General features: G+C 40.7%; 1 protein-coding gene across 1 annotated transcript; it reads right to left on the bottom strand.

Moving 5' to 3' along the window:
• Window positions 1-4,322: 4,322 nt before the first annotated feature.
• On the bottom strand, window positions 4,323-20,303 carry LOC119479828 (NACHT, LRR and PYD domains-containing protein 12-like). The gene is given in 14 exon segments (XM_037755797.1): window positions 4,323-4,770; window positions 7,441-7,614; window positions 8,401-8,574; window positions 9,024-9,198; window positions 9,977-10,149; window positions 11,328-11,501; window positions 13,924-14,365; window positions 14,368-14,390; window positions 14,439-15,780; window positions 16,067-16,085; window positions 17,041-17,116; window positions 18,926-19,042; window positions 19,404-19,520; window positions 20,190-20,303. Coding segments are annotated over 14 exon segments (3,114 nt in total). The 5' UTR covers window positions 20,288-20,303; the 3' UTR covers window positions 4,323-4,760.
• Between the last annotated feature and the right edge of the window lie 5,279 nt (window positions 20,304-25,582).

Consider the following 25,582-nt stretch of genomic DNA (forward strand, 5'->3'; position numbering starts at 1 on the left):
TGTCTCATACTGTAAGTTGTTGCATCAGTTTTGGGGGTTGATGACATTTGTTACACAGATTTTATGCTAAATTAAACAAATTTTTTACCACTCAAGTATTGATACAAATTATCAAAAATCCCTCCAAAATACCAAATTAAGACACCAAGACCTTGAAGAACACCATGCAGAAAAATAAAATCCATGCTGGTATTTGGTATCAAAAACTTTTGACATTTGGAGATTTCTGCAAGAATTGCTACTGCATACCTAGGAAAGCCATACATCCTCTGAATGCACTAGATCAGTGGTTCTCAACCTATTTTCCTTGAAGCCCCCCCTACTTTTATCTAAGAAAAGCTGAGCCCCCCCGATGTCATCACCCTAAAAAAATTACAAATCCTTGAAAAAAATTCTCAATTTGAATAAAGTGATTCACTGTATTAAATGAGTTAGCCTTCCAGCTCAGCCCCCTCTTCACCACAACGGTCTGGTACAGCGCACGCATTACTGCTGACGCTGCACCGAACCACCTGTCCATCTCCTGCTCCATTTTACCCTCACTCATAAATAAGACCCGTAAATACTTGAACTCTCTCACTTAGGGCAGTGATTCACACCCAACCCGGAGGGCACAGTCCACCGTTTTCCGGCAGAGAAACATGGACTCAGACTTGGAGGTACTGACTCTCATCCTGACCTTCATACTGGGCCGCCCCACTGCGTGCTGAGGGTCACAGTCTGATGAAATCAACAGAACCACATCATCTGCAAAGAGCAGAGATGCAATTCTGAGGTCCCAAAAATAAATGCATAAATACATACATTGAAAAAATAAATGCAAAATGAAATCAGAGTCAGTACGAATTGAAGCTGAACACGAGATCACACCAATGTGAGAGAGAATGAATTTTCAGTTGGGAGAAACCACAGATAGAGACAGAACTGTTCATCATTGACAGACTGCATCTACACGAGACATCTGGAAGAACAATGTACTAGCAACCAATGGAGCCCGGTATGAACAACATGATGCCCGATAGCCACTGCAACCTGGAGAACCAAGTGCTACAGCTGAAAAGTTTGTTGCAGCAGGAGACTCAATTGATGCTATGATTTTAATCATTCCTAATGTAGTAGGCTAGAGAGTTTTAGATATTATATTTTATATTGTACACGGTCCTTTTCAAAAAAAATAAAACAAACAAGTACAATTCTGGAGGAAACGCTAAATCTCTTATTTTATTTTTTTATATTTTCTTCCCATTAAAATGGCGACATTTAAATACACGGCACAAAATATTGTATATATAATACAATCAGCCAGTAAGTTCAAGCAAGAGTCATCAAACTTTTCAAACCATTTTACCGAAGAGAAAAGACTGTGATTTGATGGAGATTTTGATGTAAAAATGCTCTGATGCTGATTTTTGACTTATATTTGACATATATCAGGGAATAAATGAACAAATAACACACACAGACAACCTCACAGCAGAAAAATCCTGGCGCACCCCCTGTGATCTTTGGCGCCCCATTAAGGGGGGCCCGGACCCTAGGTTGGGAACCACTGTCCTAGGTCTCTAGTTTGTGGCTGTAAAGTTTCATGAGGCTGTGATTATCCTAGAGAGAGCTCCATTAGGTATAAGGTTTAAGGAGAACAGGCAGGTAAGAAGGGGCCCGTCCATTTATAGCATGCTGGCTCACTGAAATGGCTGTGACACAGTAAATAGTGTGTGTGTGTGTGTGTGTGTGTGTGTGTGTGTGTCAACCTGATCTGATTACTTCATCTATATCACCTGAGTACTAGAAATCAACGGTTACCAGGGAAACCTTTGATTTTTAACTGCTTTGATGTTACTGCCAAAATAATCCTCACTATGACACAGATTTAACTTGAGTTCAGCAGAGAAAAAGCCATCGAACAACTGCTTTTCAGACAAAAAACGTGACTCCTATTGCTTAGGTGTTTTATGAAACGAGTAAGAACTCTCTGATGAACATATGGTGCAAAATTTGTGTAGTGTCAAAAATGTGACCTCAGGAGCAGTTTCGAAAGCTAGTAACTTTTGCTCTTATCCAAAAAATGTTGTCAAATTTAACATGGGCCCCTATGGGAACGTAGCCTGGAGTCGCTGTCACTTCCAGGCATTTATTGCCAAATGTGTAAGTCCAACTGATTCCATAGCTTCATGACTGCGACCAGCACAAAATTTCCTACAATTTGATCTAAACTTTATCTATAAAGAGTGTGTGTGAATGTGTTTTGTGTGTGTGTGTGTGTGTGTGTGTGTGTGTGTGTGTGTGTGTGTGTGTGTGTGTGTGTGTGTGTGTTCACACAGATCAGCTCTTTAACTTGATGTGTTTATGAGTGTCATCGCCTGGCTCATGAGCCATGACAAGAGACGGCAGAGACACTGATTTAAACTGAAAGGTGTACAAATTCATTATTAAACAATAACCAAAAAAACATACTGAGGTTATGAGGTGTGTGAATCAGTGTTATCAGTTTGTCAGCAGATAGATAAGTGGTTGTGTGGTGAATGAAGAGTGTAAAACCTAATCTAGTAACATAGCCGAAGCCAACCAAATAAGAACATGGTGGTGTAGGAATGGAGAGATCTCATCTTTATGTTTAAATCAAGTAAATAAATCTATTTAGTATAAAACTTAAGTATTTTTTTCTGTTTTGTTTTCTTTTACAGACTTATACAAATAAAATTCTTCTGTTGCACAATAAAAAAACAATTTCAGCCATTTTCTTGAGTTGCAACTGTGCAACTCTTTTCCATAATCCAAACACAGAGGGTAGCCAGAAATGACACATCTTTATTGCTCAATTAGTACAATGTGAAGCACAATTTTAAAACGTATTATATCATCATATGAGTTACATTTGTTTATATAAATTTTTCTTCCAATATACAAGTCCAATATCATACAAAAGGTGTGAACGGAAACACTGGGAACTTTTATTTATTGTGTGATATGTTAAAGAGGCTCCAGCAGGAACAAGAGAACATGAACGGTGGTGAGAACGACTACTTCAACACTGATTTCTGAGGGGAAAAAGCTCCACGGGTGACTTTATGTGTCTTTGTTCAGTCATGTAACGTGAAAACAAGCAGTCACACATAAAACTGGAATTTTCCTGTATGTACATTATTAGTGAATAAAAAATCTAGAGTGTGCATGTTAATCAGTTCTATTTGTTTATTTTTACATCAAACATTATATAAAATACTAGAAAGGCACTTGGAGAGCGCAGACCTCCACCAAGGTGCGTGACTTTAAAAACAGATCACAGCTCACAGCTGGCGGTACCGGAGGTGGTTGGCTTGTTATTAACACGGTCTGATTCTGTGTAACGTATCGGCGGATGCCGCTCTCATTCAGCAGCCTTGTTATGTCTGTATAACGTTACACTACGTTGTCTGTCATCCTCTCATCTACCGCTTTTTCTTTCTCACCACGGACGGCTAGCAGCTCCCACTGCACCTCGAAGTCTCGCCACATATCCACACACGTATCTCTCTGCTGTCAGAAGGAAGAATGCAAGGTCATGCTTCATCAAAGCGTCCTCAACGCGTCATCAACGCGTCATCAATGCGCCAGTAACGCGTCATGTGTTATACCCTGTGGTCTTAATGCTCAGGCTGATCGGAATCCTTAAAGAATTTCCTCAATCCGGATCATGATCCGGATCACCACCAAAATCTAATGGATTGTTCATTGTGCTACACCCCACCCCTCCAAAAAAGTTTCATTCAAATCCATCACAAACTTTTGGAGTAATCCTGCTAACAGACAGACAAACAAACCAACGCCGGTGAAAACATTACCTCTATTAATGAAGGTGCTGAAACTTAAGTGAAGCCTCGACTGAATTCAGATGTTATCTAGTTCTTTCTGTTTGTCACAAGCAAATATTTATCTTTGATAATATGAGAAATGGCTGTTATTGGTTTTCATCATGGATGCATAAAGTGAACTGGATACAGCGTCGGAGGCTCCCGTTCATTCCTATGAGAGTTGCTCAGTGGAGCATGAAGCCAAAATGGCTCGACTGCCGAGTGATAAAGTACCCGGATCATCTGGCGATCTTCCTCATCCATTGGGCCCATAGAGTAGTGTTTCCTTTAACCCCGACTCCCAGCCCTCGCTCCAACCTCGGTCTGGCTCTCATTCACAGATTAACTCTGGATTCAGCTATTAGTTAATTTTACAACTTTTAGGACCTAATGATTTAAATAAGGACTATTCAAGTGTTTATACTGGGAAGTTGATTTACCTAAAAAAAAATATCCACTGAGTTACAGATATCTCTTTCCCAATGTAAGTCTATGGGAAAAAGTCTTTTTGGGCCCAATAGCATCACGAAACGGACACGGAAGTTGTAGTACCGCCGTTTGGCCACTACGAAAAAATGGGCATCAAAGCCCTGCGCTCTTCCTGAGGGCTCGGTTTTAATAAGGTAACTTTATAAATGTCGACTGTTATTTAGAAATATGTGGAAATAAACAGCAAAACTCCATCGTTCCACAAGGTGGAGCTGCAACAGAAAGAAAAGCAGAAAGATCTATTTAAATGTGTTAATCTACAGTTATGTTGTCATAAACTGAACTATTCTGCAGAGGCATTTTGGGTTCAGAATATATGAAAGAATAAAAAAAAAAAGACAAAATTAAATCCAGGTCCAGGTGGTGAACCTCTGTGGATCATCAGGACACGGCTGATCCTCTCAACACATCCACTTTTCTGATCACTCACTCTGACAGAGATCACTGCCAGCTGATGAGAGAAGAAGAGAACAGAAGTCATGAATCAGTGTTTACAGAGACTCCCTTCATCAGCTGTCAGTCACTGATGCAGCACACAGTTCATTTATAAAACTAGCATTGGCAGAACCAACTTCCATATCTCTGCTCGCTACTCAATATCTCCAACAGTAACCGCAATTTATGTTCTAGCAAATTCATTAATATGGTCGTTCCTAAAGTCCGCACCTCCTTTGGTCGTCACTTCTTCCAGTTTGCTGCTCCTAGTGACTAGAACGAGTTACAAAAGATGCTATAACTCCACATCCTCATCCCGTTACCCTCCTTTAATAACTCATTACAAGTGATAGCTTCTGATCACTGCACCTTCTGAATTTGCCTCTCTGGAACACAGAACACATACTGTACATATATATATATATATATATATATATATTATATATATACTGGAAAAACAAAGTTCGGAAACTTGTGTTTGGTCAATTATTTCTCTGTTGTTACAATGCTAATTGGCATTGTATTTTACATCGTTGGAAAGCCTGTTTATTTACCTTCGCAATGATGTCCAACTTGTAAGGATCATGCATTTGTGGAATGAGCAGCACAGCTGATTATGTGGGTAGCGCCCAAGAAAAATTTGCCAAAATGCTTTGTCAATGGTAAACAGTGTATTCTCATAAGGCTACCAGGAAGCCTGCAATGACTGCCCTTTACCGTCAGGCCCGTTTGCGCTGGTGTCGACAACACAGACAATGGAACCTGAACATATGGGGGAATGTCATGTTCAGTGATGAGTCCAGGTTCTGTCTGCGAAAGTTGGATGGCAGTGTCAAAGTATGGCGACGACGTGGAGAACGCTATGCTGATTGTTGAACCGATGGAGTAACAGCTTTTGGTGGGGGCAGTGTCATGGTGTGGGGCGGCATCTCCCTCACTGGCAAAACAAGGCTTGTCATCATTGAAGGCCATCTCAATGCAGTGAGATATCGGGATGAGATTCTGCAGCCAGTGGCGATCCCATATCTCCACAATCTGGCACCTAACTTCATCCTCCAAGAAACAACGCTCACCCTCACAGAGCCAGGGTTATCACAGACTACCTCCACAATGTGGGAGTAGAGAGAATGGAACGGCCTGCCAAGAGTCCAGACCTCAACCCAATTCAACACTTGTGGGATCAGCTTGGGCGTGCTGTACGTGTTAGAGTGACCAACACAACCTCGTTGGCTGACCTGCAACGAGTCCTGGTTGAGGAATGTAACGCCATCCCACAGCAACGTGTGACCAGGTTGGTGACCAGCGTGAGGAGGAGGTGCCAGGCTGTTGTGGCTGCGTATGGATCTTCCACCGCTACTGAGGCTCCTGACGGTTTATTAAATGAATAAAGTGTAAAATTGCCAATATGTCTTGTTTGTTCCTTGTTACTGATAGAGAGTTCAATCATCCAATCCACCAAACAACTCAAAACAAGAGTCAATACCAACAGGAGAATACACTGTTCACCATTGACGGAGCATTTTGGCAAATTTTTCTTGGGCGCTACCCACATAATCAGCTGTGCTGCTCATCCCACAAATACATGATCCTTACAAGTTGTACATCATTGTGAAGTTAAATAAACAGGCTTTCCAACGATGTAAAATACAATGCCAATTAGCATTGTAACAACAGAGAAATAATCGACCAAACACAAGTTTACAAACTTTGTTTTTCCAGTTTATATTGTTTTATATACTGTATACATGTATATTGTGTTGTTTTCATGTTTTCATTTTGTCTAATGTTTTATTGCACTAATCATACTTATGTTCTATGTTCTAATATCTTGTATGGCCTTGCCTTCTGTTGCTGCCTCTTGGCCAGGTCGTCATTGTAAATGAGAATTGGTTCTCAATTGACTTATCTGGTTAAATAAAGGTAAAATAAAAATAAAACATCCATTACAAAGACCAGCAGTCTGTGTAGCGTAGCCAGCTTCCTTTCAGCTCTCATGTTAACGTATTGGAGTGAACACACTGAGCTCAGCACTCACAGACCTGCAGAGACTTTGGGCAACAAGTCTGTAGATTTCACTGAAGTACACAGTGGAAATAAACTGCTGAGAGTCCTGAACGCATCATTACTGCAGAATCAGTGAGATATTCACTGCTCACTTTAATGATGGATTTACTGCTGTTAGGGTTCAAAGATGTTAGAAAATAGTGTCTGAGTGACTTTTGAATTACAAATGATTACTGGACTTCAGCAGAGATTCTGGTCTGTATAAAGACCACGTCATGGTTACTAAATGTAACAATGGTTCTATGAAATAAGAGCCAGTGATTTGGGGCTTCAGTCAGACTGATCTCAGAGCTGTGACAGAGATGAACTGATCAATGAGAGAACACACACGTTCTGATCAGATTTGATGGTACGACAGTTTGATGGATGAGGACCGCTGTCTCTATACATGTTGTGATGCTGTCAGCTGTAATCCAGCTTTATTTCCTGGAGACATGAACACAACAACAACATCTTCTTCACATCAACTCTAACACGTGATCACAACAAGCTTCTGGCTGATCTGATTGACTGACTGTTCTCTCTCTCTGTGTCACTGTTCTGTTCTCACAGCTTAACTGAGGAAACACATCACAACAATACTGCTGAAACCAGCATGGACCGACTCCAACCCTCTACTGACCTCAGAGTCTCCAGTCTACACTGTCAACTATGCACAAGATCAGACAGCAGCTCCACATCTGAATCCTGCAGCTCGTTTCCATCCAGATCCAGCTCTCTCAGATGGGAGGGGTTGGACTCCAGGGCTGAGGCCAGAGAATCACAGCTGATCTCTGACAACCAGCAGACACTCAATCTGAATAAAGAATAAATGATGTAGATAAAAATCCCTTTATAATCCAATCAGATGTGTTCAGGTTTTAAATGTGTAGCTCAACATTACTATGTCCTAATCAATGAGCATTTCCCTAAAATGAGTAGAGTGACTTTGTCAATGTGTTATTGTGGATCATCATGTCAGTCTTCTACAGACATCATCCAAATGTCACCACAACATCCATACACCTATTCATGTCAATACACATCAATAGCATGCTGCTGATCTTTGTCAAGTCTGGAATTAGAGGACCAATACTATATTGATCCTTTAAACAGCTGCATTTTGTTCAAATATGCGCCCCCAAAATTGACTTAAGCGTGTGTGTGTGTGTGTGTGTGTGTGTGTGTGTGTGTGTGTCTGTGTGTGTGTGTTCTAAAGGATCAATATCAATGATCAGACATTATTTGTGAAAACACGTTGAAATTAACAGAACCAAAAAATATTTCTATACTTTATTAACTAAACTTGATCGATGTAAAACTAATATTAGTTCAGAGGATCTTCTGTATCCAGATGTGACCATTTACCTACAATGATAAACATTAATTTACTTTAACAACTAACAGTGGACATTTTCTACAGTTTCTTTAAGAAAAACAAGTCTTTTGTGACTAAATTTAGTTCAAGACACATGAAAATACAGTATGAAGAAAAGGAAATTAACTACTTGAGGGATGTAAGTTATGTTTGTACATATATTAGGTTAAATTGTTAATTAAAGATATAAGATCTATAACAGTAACAGAGCGTCAGTGAACTGACCTCAGAGTCTCCAGTCTACAGTGTGGACTCTCCAGAAAACCACACAATAGCTCCACTCCTGAATCCTGCAGGTTGTTGTTACTCAGCTCCAGCTCTCTCAGATGGGAGGGGTTGGACTTCAGAGCTGAGGCCAGAGAAGCACAGCTGATCTCTGACAAACTGCAGTGATTCAATCTGAATGAAGAATAAATGATGTAACGTTAGAAGACAACGTTCCTGCTTGAAATCATTCAATAATTAATAATCTGTTCAGAGCTGAAGAAGATTTAGAAATGTAGAAGTTTAGAAAATGTAAACTCCAAACACCTGAAGCCAATGTGTGTGTTATTATCATGTATTAAAAAAAACATGAGGTGGAATATAAGATGAACATCAAGTGTTTAAGTGGTTCAGAGTGAATTATCCAGTGTAGGATTTTTCCTGTTATATTAAGGTTTTAAATTTGTAGCTCAACATTACTCTGCCACAGTCAGTGGTCTAAACCACTGAAGAAGAAAATGGACTTTAGCATTAAAATACTCAGTGTGGATCAGTATAATATTAGCCTTATGTCTGCAGTTTAGTGTCACCCCAACTTTCACATCATATTAATCTCAGTACAAAAATAGAAACTGGTGTCTGACCTCAGAGTCTCCAGTCTACAGTGTGGACTCTCCAGAAAACCAGACAGCAGCTTCACAGCTGAATCCTGCAGCTTGTTTCCATCCAGATCCAGCTGTCTTAGATGGGAGGGGTTGGACTTCAGAGCTGAGGCCAGAGGAGCACAGCTGATCTCTGACAAACTGCAGACACTCAATCTGAATAAAGAATAAAAGATGGAGATAAAAATCACTTTATAATCCAATCAGATGTGTTCAGGTTTTAACTGTGTAGCTCAACATTACTATGTCCTAATCAATGAGCTTTTCCCTAAAATGAGTAGAGTGACTTTGTCATTGTGTTATTGTGGATCATCATAATGTCCGCCTTCTACAGACATCATCCAAATGTCTCCACAACATTCATACACCTATCCATGTCAACACACATCAATAACATGCTGCTGATCTCTGTCAAGTCTGGAATTAGAGGATCAATACTATATTGATCCTTTAAACAGCTGCATTTGGTGTGTGTGTGTGTGTGTGTGTGTGTGTGTGTGTGTGTGTGTGTGTTTGCGTGTGTGTGTGCGTGTGTGTGCGTGTGTGTGTGTGTGTGTGTGTGCTTGTGAATGTGTGTGTGTGTTTGTGTGTTTGTGTTCTAAATGATCAATATCAATGATCAGACATTATTTGTGAAAACACGTTGAAATTAACAGAAACCAAAAGATACTTCTACTTCAGCGAGTATACTCGATCAATGTAAAACTAATATTAGTTCAGAGGATCTTCTGTATCCAGGTGTGACCATTTACCAACAATAGCAATTAACAACTAACAGTGGACATTTTCTACAGTTTCTTTAAGAAACACAAGTCTTTTGTGACTGCAGACTAAATTTAGTTCAAGACACATGAAAATTGTTTGTACATAAATTAGGTTCAATTGTTAATTAAAGATGTACGATCTATAACAGTAACAGCGAGTCAGTGAACTGACCTCAGTCTCCAGTCTACAGTGTGGACTCTCCAGAAAACCACACATCAATTTCACTCCTGAATCCTGCAGGTTGTTGTTACTCAGCTTCAGCTCTCTCAGATGGGAGGGATTGGACTTCAGAGCTGAGGCCAGAGAAGCACAGCTGATCTCTGACAAACTGCAGCTCATCAATCTGAATAAAGAATAAATGATGTAAGTTTAGAAGACAACGTTCCTGCTTGAAATCATTCAATGATTAATAATCTGTTCAGAGCTGAAAAGGTTTAGAAATGTAAACTCCAAACACCTGAAGCCAACAGGATGCATGTTAGGATGCAGAGATCTCATTAATATTAATGACAATGTGCTGCTATTTCAAAAAAGACGTAGTGACTTCACCTCTTAAACTCTGACAGCTCCACAAGTGGATCCATCTATACAAACTCATGTTGTGCAGCCAAACACACATAAAAACCCACAAAAATTGATTCAAGATTCAACTCAAGATCTTAAAGTTTCTAAAGATGTCAAATATGTCAGGATGGATTTTGGGGAAATGTGAACATAAGACATCTACAATACATATTTTAGGAATAGTGGAGTCATAACATCAAAGTATCTTCAGTTTAAACTATTCAGTCAGTATAAGCATCATATAGCTTCATTCATTTTTTAGAAAAAGCAAATACTGGATATATTTATTCTTGTCTGATAGCTGAAATAGAGATTATTTATTTATTCTTCATATTGATGTATTTTTTATTGTCATTTCTTTGAGAAAAAAAATCATGTTGAACGTCAAGTGTTGTGATATACAGTGGAAACCGCTTATAGTGACCACAGTTACAGTGATCAACTGCTTATATAGATCAAAAAGCTTGGGACAGAATCATTCCTATGCAAACGCTGTTTAAATAATTTTCATTATAGTAATCAAGTAGTCCGCTTATAGTGTTCATTTTTGCTCTTTTCATACATGACAACATATGGTAAAACAATTTAAAACTACATTAGACTAAAGTTAGTTGAATTTCTGTTTTGTTTTTTCTTTACTCCCTTGATACTCTGCCTTGCTAACCGGATACCTAAGGCTGATGCTGCGTGCACATTGATATCATGACGGGAAAAGGAAAGTCATCTCTGAATGAAAAACAAATGCGCACAGGGAAAGCACCCTCGTCAAGTGGATTGCTAATGCCTCGTCACGTAATGCCACAGACAATGGATTAAACCACTGAAGAAGAAAATGTACTTCAGAATTAAGATACTCAGTGTGGATCAGTATAATATCAGCCTTATGTCTGCAGTTTAGTGTCACCATACTTTCACATCATATTAATCTCAGTACAAAAATAAAAACTAGTGTCTGACCTCAGAGTTTTCAGTCTACAGTGTGGACCCTTCAGAAAACCACACAATAGTTTCACTCCTGAATCCTTCAGTCTGTTGTTACTCAGATTCAGCTCTCTCAGGTGGGAGGGGTTGGACTTCAGAGCTGAGACCAGAGAAGCACAGCTGATCTCTGACAAACTGCAGTCCTTCAATCTGAATAAAGAATGAATTATGTAGATAAAAATCAATTTATAATCAGCTGAAAACATTTAATTTATAAAAACTTCATAAGCTACAGTCAATGAACTGACCTCAGAGTCTCCACTTTACAGTTTGGACTCTCCAGTCCAACAGACAGAAGCTTCACTCTCGAATCCTTCAGGTTGTTATTACTCAGGTCCAGCTCTCTCAGATGGGAGGGGTTGGACTTCAGAGCTGAGGCCACAACTTCACAGTGAGTCTCTGAGATTCCACAGCGAGAAAGTCTGTCATGATTATATGAAAGAGGACACTTTATATATTATAGCAACCAAATATTCCCATAATTGTCACTTGTGAACACAGTGGCTGCTTAAGTATGAGTTACATAATCAATTTTACTAATAATAATCCTTTATCTATACAACACTTTTCAAAAACATGTTTACAACGTGCTTTAAAGATTGAATATATACACAGCAGCTACAAAATAGAATAAACACAGTGTAATTCAGAAAGAGAATAAAAATAGTTTTAACAAATAGACAAAAAACGTGAAAATAAAGAATCAAATCTAATTAAAGCTGCAATCAGCGATGATCGGGCCCTTGCACCTTCCCGCACGTCGGGGGTACTGGCAAAACGCCAGTGGATGTGGCCAGGCACAGCGAAACCAGAACTCTGCTGAGGGTAATGATCCCTGCCACGAGTGTCTGCGACAAACCGTTCTTGACTTCTGAAAGGGGGCAGGGCTAAAGTGTAGGGGGCGGGTAACATCGTCACTAATGAAAGAGGATCTCCCCGCTGAGTCCAATGATGCCTCCCACAAGAGTCTACGACAAACGGTTCATGAGTTATGAAATTGGGCGTGGCTAACGTGTAGGGGTGGGTCCATCAGTCTATATTGGCATGAAAATGACCTCAGGCATGGACCATCATCATGGCTGAGAAATTTGGAGCAGATTTGACAAAGTATGCTGAAGTTACAACAACATCCTGTTTCATTGCAAATCACGCCAAATGGCTGCCATGCCACGGCAACGCCATTCAACGAAAAGTCACAGTCTTCTCAATAATCAAAGTCTTAAGGCTTTTTCACCACATTTGAGGTGGATCTGGTCAACCTGCTAGGAGAAGTACATTAAAATATAAAGCAAGTCACGTCCTGTTGCCACTAGGGGATGCTATGAGTGTGACTCAATATGGACATGTAAATGTCCTCAGGACTGGACCCTTATCATGCCTGAGAAATTTGGGGGAGATTGCGCACATTGAATTAAAAATGGCTAAATTCCTGTTGGGTTTTCAGTATACCTCCAAGTGGCTTTTTTATGCGTCACCACATGTTACATCTGCCTGCCAAATTTCATACATAGGTGAAACCTTAACGAGGGGCTCAATTTGTCCAACTTTCTAAGGGGCGCTAGCGAGCCATTTTGCAACACCCAAGCCCGAAACTCATAAAATAACAAATCTTCACCACATCTGATGAGTGTGCAAAGTTTAACAACTTTTTGAGCATGTTAATGCCCTCAAAAATGCGATTAATTTGTGTGAAAAATTATAATTCCTACAGTTTCAACAGGGTCCGCTCAGCCCAACGTTGTCGGTGCTCGGGCCCTAATTAAAAGCCAATTTATTTAATGGCGTATAGCATCCGCTTACACCCTCCATGCCCACTATGAAATGACTCTGAAACTATTATGAAAAAAATTAGAGCAATAATTGCATGAAAGCAATTCTCTAGGACTTCAGAAATCTCGGTTGGAAAATGATACAGATTTAATTTTTTAACTCTTAAGCGTAGTGGTAAAAATATCGGGTATTACCTGTATGCGTGAATATACAAGACACCTTGCAGAACCTACTCATGTAATAATAAGGTGACTGCATTCACTGATAACAGTAAAATACTGCTACAGATGTAGCCACCTAATTTCCCCTACCAGCTGAGTTCCAGCCGATTGCAAGCCAGACCCAGGTAGTTCCCAGCTAACTTCCAGCCTCTGGAAGTCAACCCCCCTCCTAATGTTTCCTGAGAGGGTGACCCAATTCCAATCCGGCCCCTACACCCTCTCACTACCTACTTCCGCTCCGTTTGCACGTTCGCGTGGAGGGTCCGCCATATCAAGTGCCATTCCAAATCAATTCACGGGGAGTGGAAGTGGGTTATAAAACTTAAAAAGTGAGCCTGCATCGATACCAACTTAACCAGCCGACTTGACAGCTATAAACACAACCAACTGAAAAATCTACATTTTTTGCACTCAACATTTGACACAGCTCAAGAACAACTGTGACAAAATACAACTGACATAATTTATGTATTAAACATGTAGAAGACTATTTGAAGGATACGAATTTTATAGTGTGTATATTTGAATAACTAAACTACTAATATACACTGATTTGTAACTTTAATCACATCTGGACTTACAGAGCCTTTCTGCAGTTCCTCACAGCCGGAATCAGTCTCAGTCGTCCCTCCTCTGTTGTGTTGTACTTGCCCAGGTCCAACTCATCCAGAACCTCCTCTGACATCTGCAGCATGTAGGCCAGAGCTGAGCAGTGGATCTCTGAGAGTTCCTTCTCTGATCTGTTCTCTGACTTCAGGAACTCTTGGATCTCCTGATGTGCCGAGTGGTCCTTCATCTCCGTCAGACAGTGGAAGATGTTGATGCTTCTGTCAGGAGAGATATTATCTCTGTTCATCTTCTTCAGGTTGTTAATGGCTCTTTGGACGCTTCCTGAACTGCTCTTTGTCTGACCTAGCAGGCCTCCTAAGAGACTCTGGTTGGACTCCAGAGAGAGGCCATGAAGGAAGCGAACAAACAGGTCCAGGTGACCATTTTTACTTTCAAGGGATTTCTCCATGGCTCCAGGAAGACATCCAGAGATGGGCCACTACTAGCATAGTATCCAAAATACTTTGAGATGTTCTTCGGAAAAGACAATGGGTTTGATTCTCTGTGCTTGTAGTCTTCTCCCAGGAAGTCCACCAGAACCTCTGTTTTGCTGTTTGTGTAACAGTGGAACATGTAGACTGCAGCCAGAAATTCCTGAATGCTCAGATGAACAAAGCAGTAGACTGCTTTCTGGAAGATCACACACTCTCTTTTGAAGATCTCTGTACAAACTCCTGAGTACACCGAGGCCTCTGTGACATCAAGACCACACCGCTCCAGGTCTTCTTGGTAGAACATGATGTTTCCTTTCTCCAGTTGTTCAAACGCCAGCCTCCCCAGCTTCAGAAGAATTTCCCTGTCAGCCTTCGTCAGCTCTTGTGGACTCGTCTCATGTCCCTTACCATACTTCTGATTCTTCTTCTTTGTCTGAACCACCAGGAAGTGTGAATACATGTCAGTCAGGGTCTTGGGCAGCTCTCCTCTTTGGTCTGTAGTCAACATGTGGTCCAGAACTGTAGCAGTGATCCAGCAGAAGACTGGGATTAGACACATGATGTGGAGGCTCCTGGATGTCTTGATGTGTGAGATGATTCTGCTGGACAGCTCTTCATCACTGACTCTCCTCCTGAAGTACTCCTCCTTCTGGGCGTCAGTGAAGCCTCGTACTTCTGTTACCCTGTCAACACATGCAGGAGGGATGTGATTGGCTGCTGCAGGTCGAGAAGTTATCCAGACGAGAGCTGAGGGAAGCAGATTCCCCACAATGAGGTTTGTCAACAGCACGTTGACTGATGACTTCTGGGTGACATCAGATACAACCTTGTTGTTGTGGAAATCCAGTGAAAGTCTGCTTTCATCCAGGCCGTCAAAGATGAACAGAACTTTACAGACAGCGAGCTTCTCTGCTGTGACCTTCTGTAATGTTGGATGGAAAACATGGAGCAGCATGAGAAGACTGTACTGCTCATCTCTGATCAAGTTCAGCTCCCTGAACGAAAGCAGAACCACCAGACTGACATCTTGGTTTTCCAAGCCCTCTGCCCAGTCCAGAGTGAACTTCTGCACTGAGAAGGTTTTTCCAACGCCAGCGACGCCGTTCGTCAGAACGACTCTGATGTGTCCCTGTTGGTCAGGTAAGGCTTTAAAGATGTCCTGGCACTTGATTGGAGCGTCATGGAGGTCGTTCTTCTTGGAAGCTCTCTCAAGCTGCCTCACCTCATGTTGGGTATTAACCTCTTCACTCTGTCCCTCTGTGATGTAGAGCTCAGTGTAGATCCTGTTGAGGAGGGTTCCACTTCCTGTTTCATCAGTTCCTTCAGTCACACATTCACATCTCCTCCTCAGACTGATCTTATGTTCATCTAAAACCTCCTGCAGAACACTATCTGCTGAAAGAGAGAGACAAGTTTGAGACAAAACAAAGAAAGTTATTATTTTCATTGCCAATATGAAAATCATCAATATAACAACCTATAAAGAAGTAAAAGTTATAAAGTCATCATCCCTTCTTGAAGTCAAAACTAACGTCAACGTGATGTTTACATTTATTGTTAATAGTTTTAATTTTTTAATTTTTCTCCCAGCCTCTGACTGTGTGTTGGTGTACATGTTTTTGACAGCAGAGGAGGCGGAGCCTCAGCTGCTCACCAGCAGCTCTTCATCTAAACAGCTCACTGTGGCTGTTTCTACCTCCCTGTAACATTTAAAACTGATCAAATAATGCAGAATATGTTCATATCTTGTTGACAAATACACTGCGTTTCCTATAGCTGCTTCAAAATAAAAGCCCCCCGCTGGTGGAGGACTATTATGTGAAGCAGAAGGAAATGTTGAGTTTTCAGCAGTAAATAAATTAACCTCTGATGTGACTACAGCTCAGCATGTTTTTTCCTGCAGTGGTAATGTATGTTATCATGATTTGGCACAACGCAGAACAGAAAACAGCAAAAGACAAAGTAAACAAATGTGCAGTGTTCTGAAGTGACAGGACCCTGTTAATCATCTAAACTAACCAATGTTGATACTAGATTTTATATCATAACATTTTTTAAGATGTTAAATGTGCTGCATCTGACTAGCTAATTAACACTCTACTGTAGCCTGAAAACTGATGATGGCAGTGCAGCTTTCCTCAGTGGGTGTTTGTGTGGTTGCTTGTTCAACATGTCGCTCTGCAGGACTAGACGTGTGTTTGTAAGTTAGAGAAGGAGACTTGAGCAGGAAAGCTAATGTGGGCTGTTGTTCAAAGTCTGTGGCTCTTATTGTGTCTCAGGCTGCTGTCTGGCTGTTAGTCAGTGCGACTGTCTGTCTGTCTATGATAGAACAGTGATGTTGTCGCTTTACACAGTGTTTAATAATTCTCCATCTTCATCTATGCAGATGGAAAACAAACATCATTCTGATTGGTTAATGCAAAGACAGAATGCTATCATAAAAACAAAACATAAAAATATAAAATGATTTCTTTTGAGTTCAGATTTTCTCTCAAAGGAGAACACAGGACAAGCGATACAGAGCAGATATGTATGCTGGAGAAGATCTTAAATGGTTGTCACAACAATAGTCAGTGTATTAAAACAACAAGTCCTGTTTCCAGACATGAAGACATCAGCAGACACATCTACAGTCTTACTTTGTACAGTGCTGGTCTGACTGGCTGTCTGAGGTCCAGGACTTGTTCTGGACATCAGCTCCTCCACAGAAGCATGACTCATCTTCTTCTCTCTGTGAAGACATTACTTTATTACTAAAATCATTTGTTGATTGTTGTTGAAAAATATCAAGACTTGGTCGACACTGAAGCTCAGATGGTCGCAGGGAACAGTTAAAGTGTTGGTACCTTTCTGTTTGAATTCAGCATTCAGTCTGTAATGAAAATGCTCCTTTACTTTAACTCTCCTGCTTTAATTAACAAGAATTAGCTGATTTTCCTTATTGAGCATTTAGTGTTCTGCCTCAAGTTTGTTTATTAAAGAGGAACAACATCCATTTGTAAAAAACATTAATATTATTGTGGAGGCTAAATAACTATATAAACTATATAACTATATAAACAAACTACAACTTGCTCATGTACGCACATATTGCATGGACGCCCCGGGAAAGTACAAGGTGGCAGCGTCATCACGGTAAACAGTGACTGCCTGTCAGAATTTCAGCAACATTTGCAATATAAATAAACATGCTGTCTCTTTCGGAATCAATTTTATGTGTTAACAATAAACACTTATAAAACAATGAAACTATCTCTTAGTTAATCTTCTCTTATAGTTATTTCAAGTGCTGTCCATTGGAATGGAGTAATCCATGACAGGATTTGGGCAGCAGCACACCAATAAGGCATCTCGGATTATTTCCATCTGTGCTATACGTGGTCAACAAAATAGGACTGTATTTATGGAATTAGTTATAGCTAGCGTTATTTTCAATGGACAGTACTTGCATAAACTATAATTACTGGAAGACGAAAGAAGTCATTAAGGTATATGACATAGTTTCCCTGTCTTTTAAATGTTTATTGTTATCATTAAAAAATTAAGAAAGTGACAGCATGTTTATTTATATTGCAAATGTTGTTGAAATTCTATACTCCATTTATATCGCCACTGAGGTGATTGAACTGAGGTTAGCAGTGGACTAAATATTGTGGTAGACCAGCAGTCTAAGACACACAGCATGTAACACTGGTGTCCTTGGTGTTACTTTTTTTAATGTCAATATGTTTTCTGCCATTCTCTACTGTCAACTATCAAATGAAGGCATGAATTCAAATATTAAAAAAAAAAACAGAAGGGATACAATTCTACATATGACCATTTCATGCAATTTCTTTTGTCAGCCGATACTTTTACACCAGAGATATTTTTTCTTTACCTTAAGAAACAATATGTGGTGCAGAGAATCTAAGCTCAAAGGTCCACTACCAATAGTCCAACGCTTTATAACTGCAATCTCTGAGTCATTAGTAAGAGGACCTTTGAGCATATTTTTCTTTCAGCATATTTTACATACAGTATGTAGTGAAAGAAAAAACTCAAACCGTCAACACATATAATCAAGGTGAGCAAATATTCTCTACAAATGCTTTTTCACCACATGTTGCACAATTATGATGTGCATTGATTCAAGATGACACCCAGTAGGTCATCACAGCTGATTTTAGGAGAAGTCAAACCAACAAAATATTTTGAGGACAAATATGAGAAACTGAATTACACATTTGAAGCACATTCTTCCAGATTTTGAATAGTGGCAGATCTTTAAACCATTTCACAGTTGTTAACGTAAACATTCCAAATGTGTCCCTGTTTATTTCCTGTTGCAGTGTATTTGAATGAAAAAAATATTTTAAACTGATTGTGACATGGAGGTTCTCAGGTATTTTGCTAAAGAAATACCATCAGTAGTTTGTGTGTGATCCATCTTAGGTTGAAAAAATATCTGCACTAATAGTTCTGCATCAGGAATATAAATCTTTTAGTCTCAATGCATCATCGTCCACCAGGTCACCTTACAGTAAAAATAGTCTCTTACTTTGTGTCTGATGGTCCAGATTCATTACTGAAAAATGGAGGTATAGCTTTGGACCGGTCACTCTTCATAGACAGACAGCTGGATACTGGAGACTCTGCTCTCTGTCTGTACTGAACTCTGCAAACACCAAGATGTTTTACCTCATATCACATGAATCCTTGATAAATTCTCTGATGTTAAAGCCATCTAATTAGCTCTAAATACACAAACTACTGCTACTGGCAACAATAACGAGGTTTAAAAGTTTGGAGCCGTTTTCTTAGATTAGATTACATCTTTTCTAGGTGACTGACAGCTGTCACAGATACTAAGAGGAAGATGGCACAAATGATTTAGCTTTGTCTGTGTCACAAAAAGTTTAAATTTTAGTTGGCAAATAAACTTCAGTAGAAACTTTAACATACAAACAAAATCTACAGAAAACATTGGCGGAGATAGCTGAAAAATGAGTCATGTAAATTTAATCAGCAGCTCTTACTTTGTGTCTGAGGGTCCAGGTTCATTACTGAAGTCCGGAAAATCCTCTTTGGACTGGTCACTCCTCATAGACATACAGCTGGGTACTGGAGACTCTGCTCTCTGTCTGTACTGAACTCTGCAAACACCAAGATGTTTTTATTTATATTGCTTGAATCCTTGATAAATTCTCTTTTTAGGTCATTAATGTAGCTCAAAACACACAAACTACTGTTACTGGCAACAATAACGAGGTTTAAAAGTTTTTAGCCATTTTCTTAGATTAGATTACATCTTTTCTAGGTGACGTACAGCTGTCACAGATACTAAGAGGAAGAGTTTATTTGACAAAGTCTGTTAAATTTTAGTTGGCAAATACATTTGTGTAGAAATTCGAATATTGCAGCTCTCTTACTTTGTGTCTGAGGGTCCAGGTTCATTACTGAAGTCTGGAAAATCCTCTTTGGACTGGTCACTCGTCATAGACAGACAGCTGGGTACTGGAGACTCTACTCTCTGTCTGTACTGAACTCTGCAAACACCAAGATGTTTTTATTTATATTGCTTGAATCCTTGATAAATTCTCTTTTTAGGTCATTAATGTAGCTCAAAACACACAAACTACTGTTACTGGCAACAATAACGAGGTTTAAAAGTTTTTAGCCATTTTCTTAGATTAGATTACATCTTTTCTAGGTGACGTACAGCTGTCACAGATACTAAGAGGAAGAGTTTATTTGACAAAGTCTGTTAAATTTTAGTTGGCAAATACATTTGTGTAGAAATTCGAATATTGCAGCTCTCTTACTTTGTGTCTGAGGGTCCAGGTTCAGAACTGAAGATCAGAAGATTATCTTTGGAGGACAGAGCTGTTCTGTCCTCCTCTTCCTCCACAAAATCATTCATCTTCTGATCTGAAGTCAGTCTGAGAGGTAAAACAGCAACACTGACTGTGGGCTCAGAACACAGGAATCAAGATAAGCAAGTTTGTTCAAGGGTCACAGGCAAGATAGAACAGAGAGAGACAGAAAGTAACACACACGCACGCACACACTCACACACCCACGCACGCACGCAAGAACGCACGCGCACACACACACACACACACACACACACACACACACACACACAGAGTTTAGAGTATAATAAAACCATCCAGCATTCATCTGGTCAGTTCTCTTTAAATCTCTGCTTGGTTTCTTGGATTACAGCAGGTTTAATGAATATTATTCAGCAAATCATGACCTTGTGTTCACAGAAGAATCAAACTGTTGAGTTCATTCCAACATGTCTTTCTTCTACAGTCCACAGGGAGAAAACTGACTCAGAGACTTTGACAGTGAAATAATAAAATGTTAGATTAACACTCACCCCGCGTCAGTGTCCTTCTGCTCTGTCGACTCAAAATGGAATCTGAGGTGAGGTTTCTTCCCAGTTCTCAAGGCCTATAGAAAGGAGGCTGGGTCACGCGCATTAAAATCTCGCCTGCACTCGCCAAAATTGTGCCAATCGCAACGCACAACCGCAGCTTCTGTTACACTGCATATGTTATACCTCATACCCCAAGACCAATGTCCGCCCGTGACCCAGCCTCCTTTTCATAGGCCTTGCCTGTTCTCATGTACCTGGATCAGTGTGGCTCCTCCCCTCTCAATTTACAAGAAATCTTTGACCTTAGAGTTTATCTATTATCAGCTTTTTAACACGTGTGTTTATGAGGGCTCCTGAAGTCCTGCGCAGACAAGCTGTGTGGGATTGTTGAACACATGTTCAACCTGAGCCTGAGGCTGGGGAAAGTGCCACAGTTGTGGAAGACATCCTGCGTGGTACCAGTGCCCAAGACCCCACACCCAAAGGACCTCAGCAGCTACAGGCCGGTGGCACTAACATCCCACCTGATGAGCGGCTGGTCCTTGCTCATCTCCGCCCCCTAGTGAGCCCATCGATGGACCCCACTACAGTTTGCCTAACCAACCTGGCATCGGGGTGGACGACGCCGTCATCTTCCTCCAACACCGAGCTCTCTCTCACCTGGAGAAGCCTGGGAGCACCGTGAGAATCATGTTCTTTGATTTCTCCAGTGCTTTCAACACCATACAGCCTGCGCTTCTGGGGGACAGCTAGAGACCATCGCCTCATGTCCTGGATACTGGACTACCTCACAAACCGTCCACAGTATGTGAGGAGCAGAAGGTGAAGCAGCTCACCACCGAAAACAGCTCCCTGCAGGAAAAAAATAGTTCCCTGCAGAAAGAAAACAGTTCCCTGCAGGAAAAACACAGCTCCCTGCAGGACGAAGTGAGGGAGCTCAAAGTGGCTCCCAAAACCAGCCCTGAAACGTTTTCAGCAGAGATCCAGGTGGAAAAGGATCAAAATCAAGCTCTGCAGCAGAAACTTGAGGAGCTTGAAGGGAAGAAGCACAGAATGTTGAAGAGGCTGAAAATCAAGATGAGGACACACATGGACGCCAACAAGGAGCTGGGCATGAAGCTCCAAGCTGAGCAGGAGGTCAGTCAGGGTCTCTGAACTGAACTAACTCAGCTCAAAGAACAGCACCAGGACAAGACCGGGTAGCTGGAGGCGGCGGTCCTGCAACGACTGTCAGATGGTGAGCGTGATGCTCACCACCAAATGACAGACACAAGATCCAAACTGATCGAGTCTCTCCGGACAGAAGTGGAAAACCTGGTACGATCCTTCAGGAGAACAACAGCAGCAGCCGGCCATGCTATAGATATATATATATGATATATATATATATATATCATATATATATGTTCATAGTGTAATTTGCATAGATATGTACTGTATATAGTATAATGCGCATATATATATATATGTATATAAACTGGGGAAAAAAAGTTCGGAAACTTGTGTTTGGTCGATTATTTCTCTGTTGTTACAATGCTAATTGGCATTGTATTTTACATCGTTGGAAAGCCTGTTTATTTACCTTCACAATGATGTCCAACTTGTAAGGATCATGCATTCGTGGGATGAGCAGCACAGCTGATTATGTGGGTAGCGTCCAAGAAAAATTTGCCAAAATGCTCCGTCAACGGTAAACAGTGTATTCTCCTGTTGGTACTGACTCTTGTTTTGAGTTGTTTGGTGGATTGGATGATTGAACTCTCTATCAGTAACAAGGAACAAACAAGACATATTGACTATTTTACACTTTATTCATTTAATACACCGTCAGGAGCCTCAGTAGTGGTGGAAGATCCATACGCAGCCACAACAGCCTGGCACCTCCTCCTCATGCTGGTCACCAACCTGGTCACACGTTGCTGTGGGATGGCGTTCCATTCCTCAACCAGGATTCGTTGCAGGTCAGCCAGCGTGGTTGTGTTGGTCACTCTAACACGTACAGCACGCCCAAGCTGATCCCACAAGTGTTGAATTGGGTTGAGGTCTGGACTCTTGGCAGGCCGTTCCATTCTCTCTACTCCCACATTGTGGAGGTAGTCTGTGATAACCCTGGCTCTGTGGGGGCGAGCGTTGTCATCTTAGAGGATGAAGTTAGGTCCCAGATTGTGGAGATATGGGATCGCCACTGGCTGCAGAATCTCATCCCGATATCTCACTGCGTTGAGATGGCCTTCAATGATGACAAGCCTTGTTTTGCCAGTGAAGCAAATGCAGCCCCACACCATGACTCTGCCCCCACCAAAAGCTGTTAATCAATTGGTTCAACAATCAGCATAGCGTTCTCCGCGTCGTCTCCGTACTTTGACCCTGCCATCCAACTTTGGCAGACAGAACCTGGACTCATCACTGAACATGACATTCCCCCACATGTTCAGGTTCCATTGTCTGTGTTGTCGACACCAGCGCAAACAGGCCTGACGGTGAAGGGCAGTCATTGCAGGCTTCCTGGTAGCCTTATGAGAATACACTGTTTACCATTGGCAGAGCATTTTGGCAAATTTTTCTTGGGACCTACCCACATAATCAGCTGTGCTGCTCATCCCACAAATGCATGATCCTTACAAGTTGGACATCATTGTGAAGGTAAATAAACGGGCATTCCAACGATGTAAAATACAATGCCAATTAGCATTGTAACAACAGAGAAATAACCGACCAAACACAAGTTTCCAAACTTTTTTTCCCAGTTTATATATGTATATATACAGTATATGTATATATATATATGTATATATGTATATGGTGTAATATGCATATATATGTGAATAATTGTAATGTGCATATATATGTATATAGTGTAATATCTATATAAATGTAGCTTGTGTATGTGTTTGTATGTATTAAATAAAAAAAATATTATATATAATCTATATCATGTTATTACAATCATCAGCCATCCAATGTTGCCATCAGCTGATAGGGTAAAAGAGAGGCTATGATTTTAATCATTCCTAATGTAGAGGGCAAAAGAGTTTTAGTTTCTCATGACCTAAATAATATTACAGCACCTACGTTACATGTGTGTTTTATATTATGCATGGTCCCTTACAAAAAAAGATAACAAATACAATTCTGGAGGAAACGCTAATTCTCTTATTTTATTTTTTGGTATTTTCTTCCCAACACGGCACAAAATATTGTATATATAATATAATCAGCTAGCAAGTCATCAAACTTTTGAAGGCGTTTTACTGAAGAGAAAAACTGATTTGATGGGGATTTTGATCTAAAAACGCTCTGGTGCTGATTTTTGACATATATTTTGACAAAGGGTGGTACTACAACTTCCACGTCCGTCACGTGATGCCATTGGACCCAAAACGACTTTTTCCCACAGACTTACATTGGGAAAGAGACGTCCGTAAATCAGTGGATAATTTTATTTTTTTAGGTAAATCAACTTCCCTGTTCGAACTTTTAAATGATTACGTCCTTTAAAGTTGTAAAATGCACTAATGGCCGAATCCAGTGGCGCATGAAGCCAAAATGGCTCGACTGCCGAGTCGCAAAACCCGGATCATCTGGCGATCTGCCGCATCCATTGGGCCCATAGAGCAGGCGCAGCAACGTTTCTTTTAACTCTGCCTCCCAGCCATCGGCCCAGCCCCAGTCTGGGTCTCATTCACATGAACGGAGGAAGAGACATAACTCTGGATTCGGATATTAGTGCATTTTACAACTTTTAGGACCTAATGATTTAAATAAGGGCTATTAGAGTGTTTGTACTGGGAAGTTGGATTTACCTCAGAAAAAATTATCCGCTGAGTTACAGACGTCTCTTCCCCAATGTAAGTGTAGGGGGAAAAGTCTTTTTGGGCCCAATGGCATCACGTGACTGACACAGAAGTTGTTGTACCGCCGGTTTAGCCCAATAGGATGACAAATAAACAACAACAAAAAGACAGTTCGGTGTGAGAAATCTGTATAAATAAAAAAAAAAGTGTTAAAGTGTTACTCATTTGTGTCATTCTTCCCCATTGCTAAGTCTCCCTGATGGTCTAGATTCGGCGCTCTCATCGCCGCGGGCCGGGTTAGATTCCTGATCAGGGAATACTGGGGTCACATGAAATGCTTGTACTGAGGTGATGTGGAACGCTTGTACTTTACTCAAAGAACACAATTTTGGAACAGGGTATTAATTGTCTGATTTACATTTGTGTCATCCAATGCCATGGCTCCATCATGGTCTAGTGGCTAGGATTTGGCGCTCTCACTGCTGTGGCCGGGGTCCAATTCCCGGTCAGGCAATGCTGAGGTGATGTGAAATGCTAATACTTTACTTAAACAAGCTAATTTTGGAACAGTGTATTAATTGGTTGATTATACATTAGCGTCATTCTTCCTCTTTGTCGTGGCTTCCTTATGGTCTAGTGGCTAGGATTCGGCGCACTCAACACCACAGTCTGGATTTGATTCCCGGTTAGGGAATACTGAGGTTACATAAAATGCTAGTACTGAGGTGAAGTGATATGAAATGATAGTATTTTGCTTAAACCAATTTTGGAACAGGGTATTAATTCATTTATTTTACATTCATGTCATTCTTCCACATTGCCATGGCTCCCTGAGAATTCTGTGCTCCACAGACAGACTCAGGACATCCTTTGTTGTCCCCCGAGCCATCAAACTGTACAACACCTCTCTAGGGAGGGGGGGACAAAGGAGGACGGTCTGCAGGACAGATAATAATGCACACAGTGCACTTTCATAGACTAAGCTACTGGAGGTACCCTGCACTATACTCATTTTTAACAGTTTCCTTCATCTCAT

Source organism: Sebastes umbrosus, chromosome 20 (assembly GCF_015220745.1).
Source record: "Sebastes umbrosus isolate fSebUmb1 chromosome 20, fSebUmb1.pri, whole genome shotgun sequence".
Taxonomy (NCBI): domain Eukaryota; kingdom Metazoa; phylum Chordata; class Actinopteri; order Perciformes; family Sebastidae; genus Sebastes; species Sebastes umbrosus.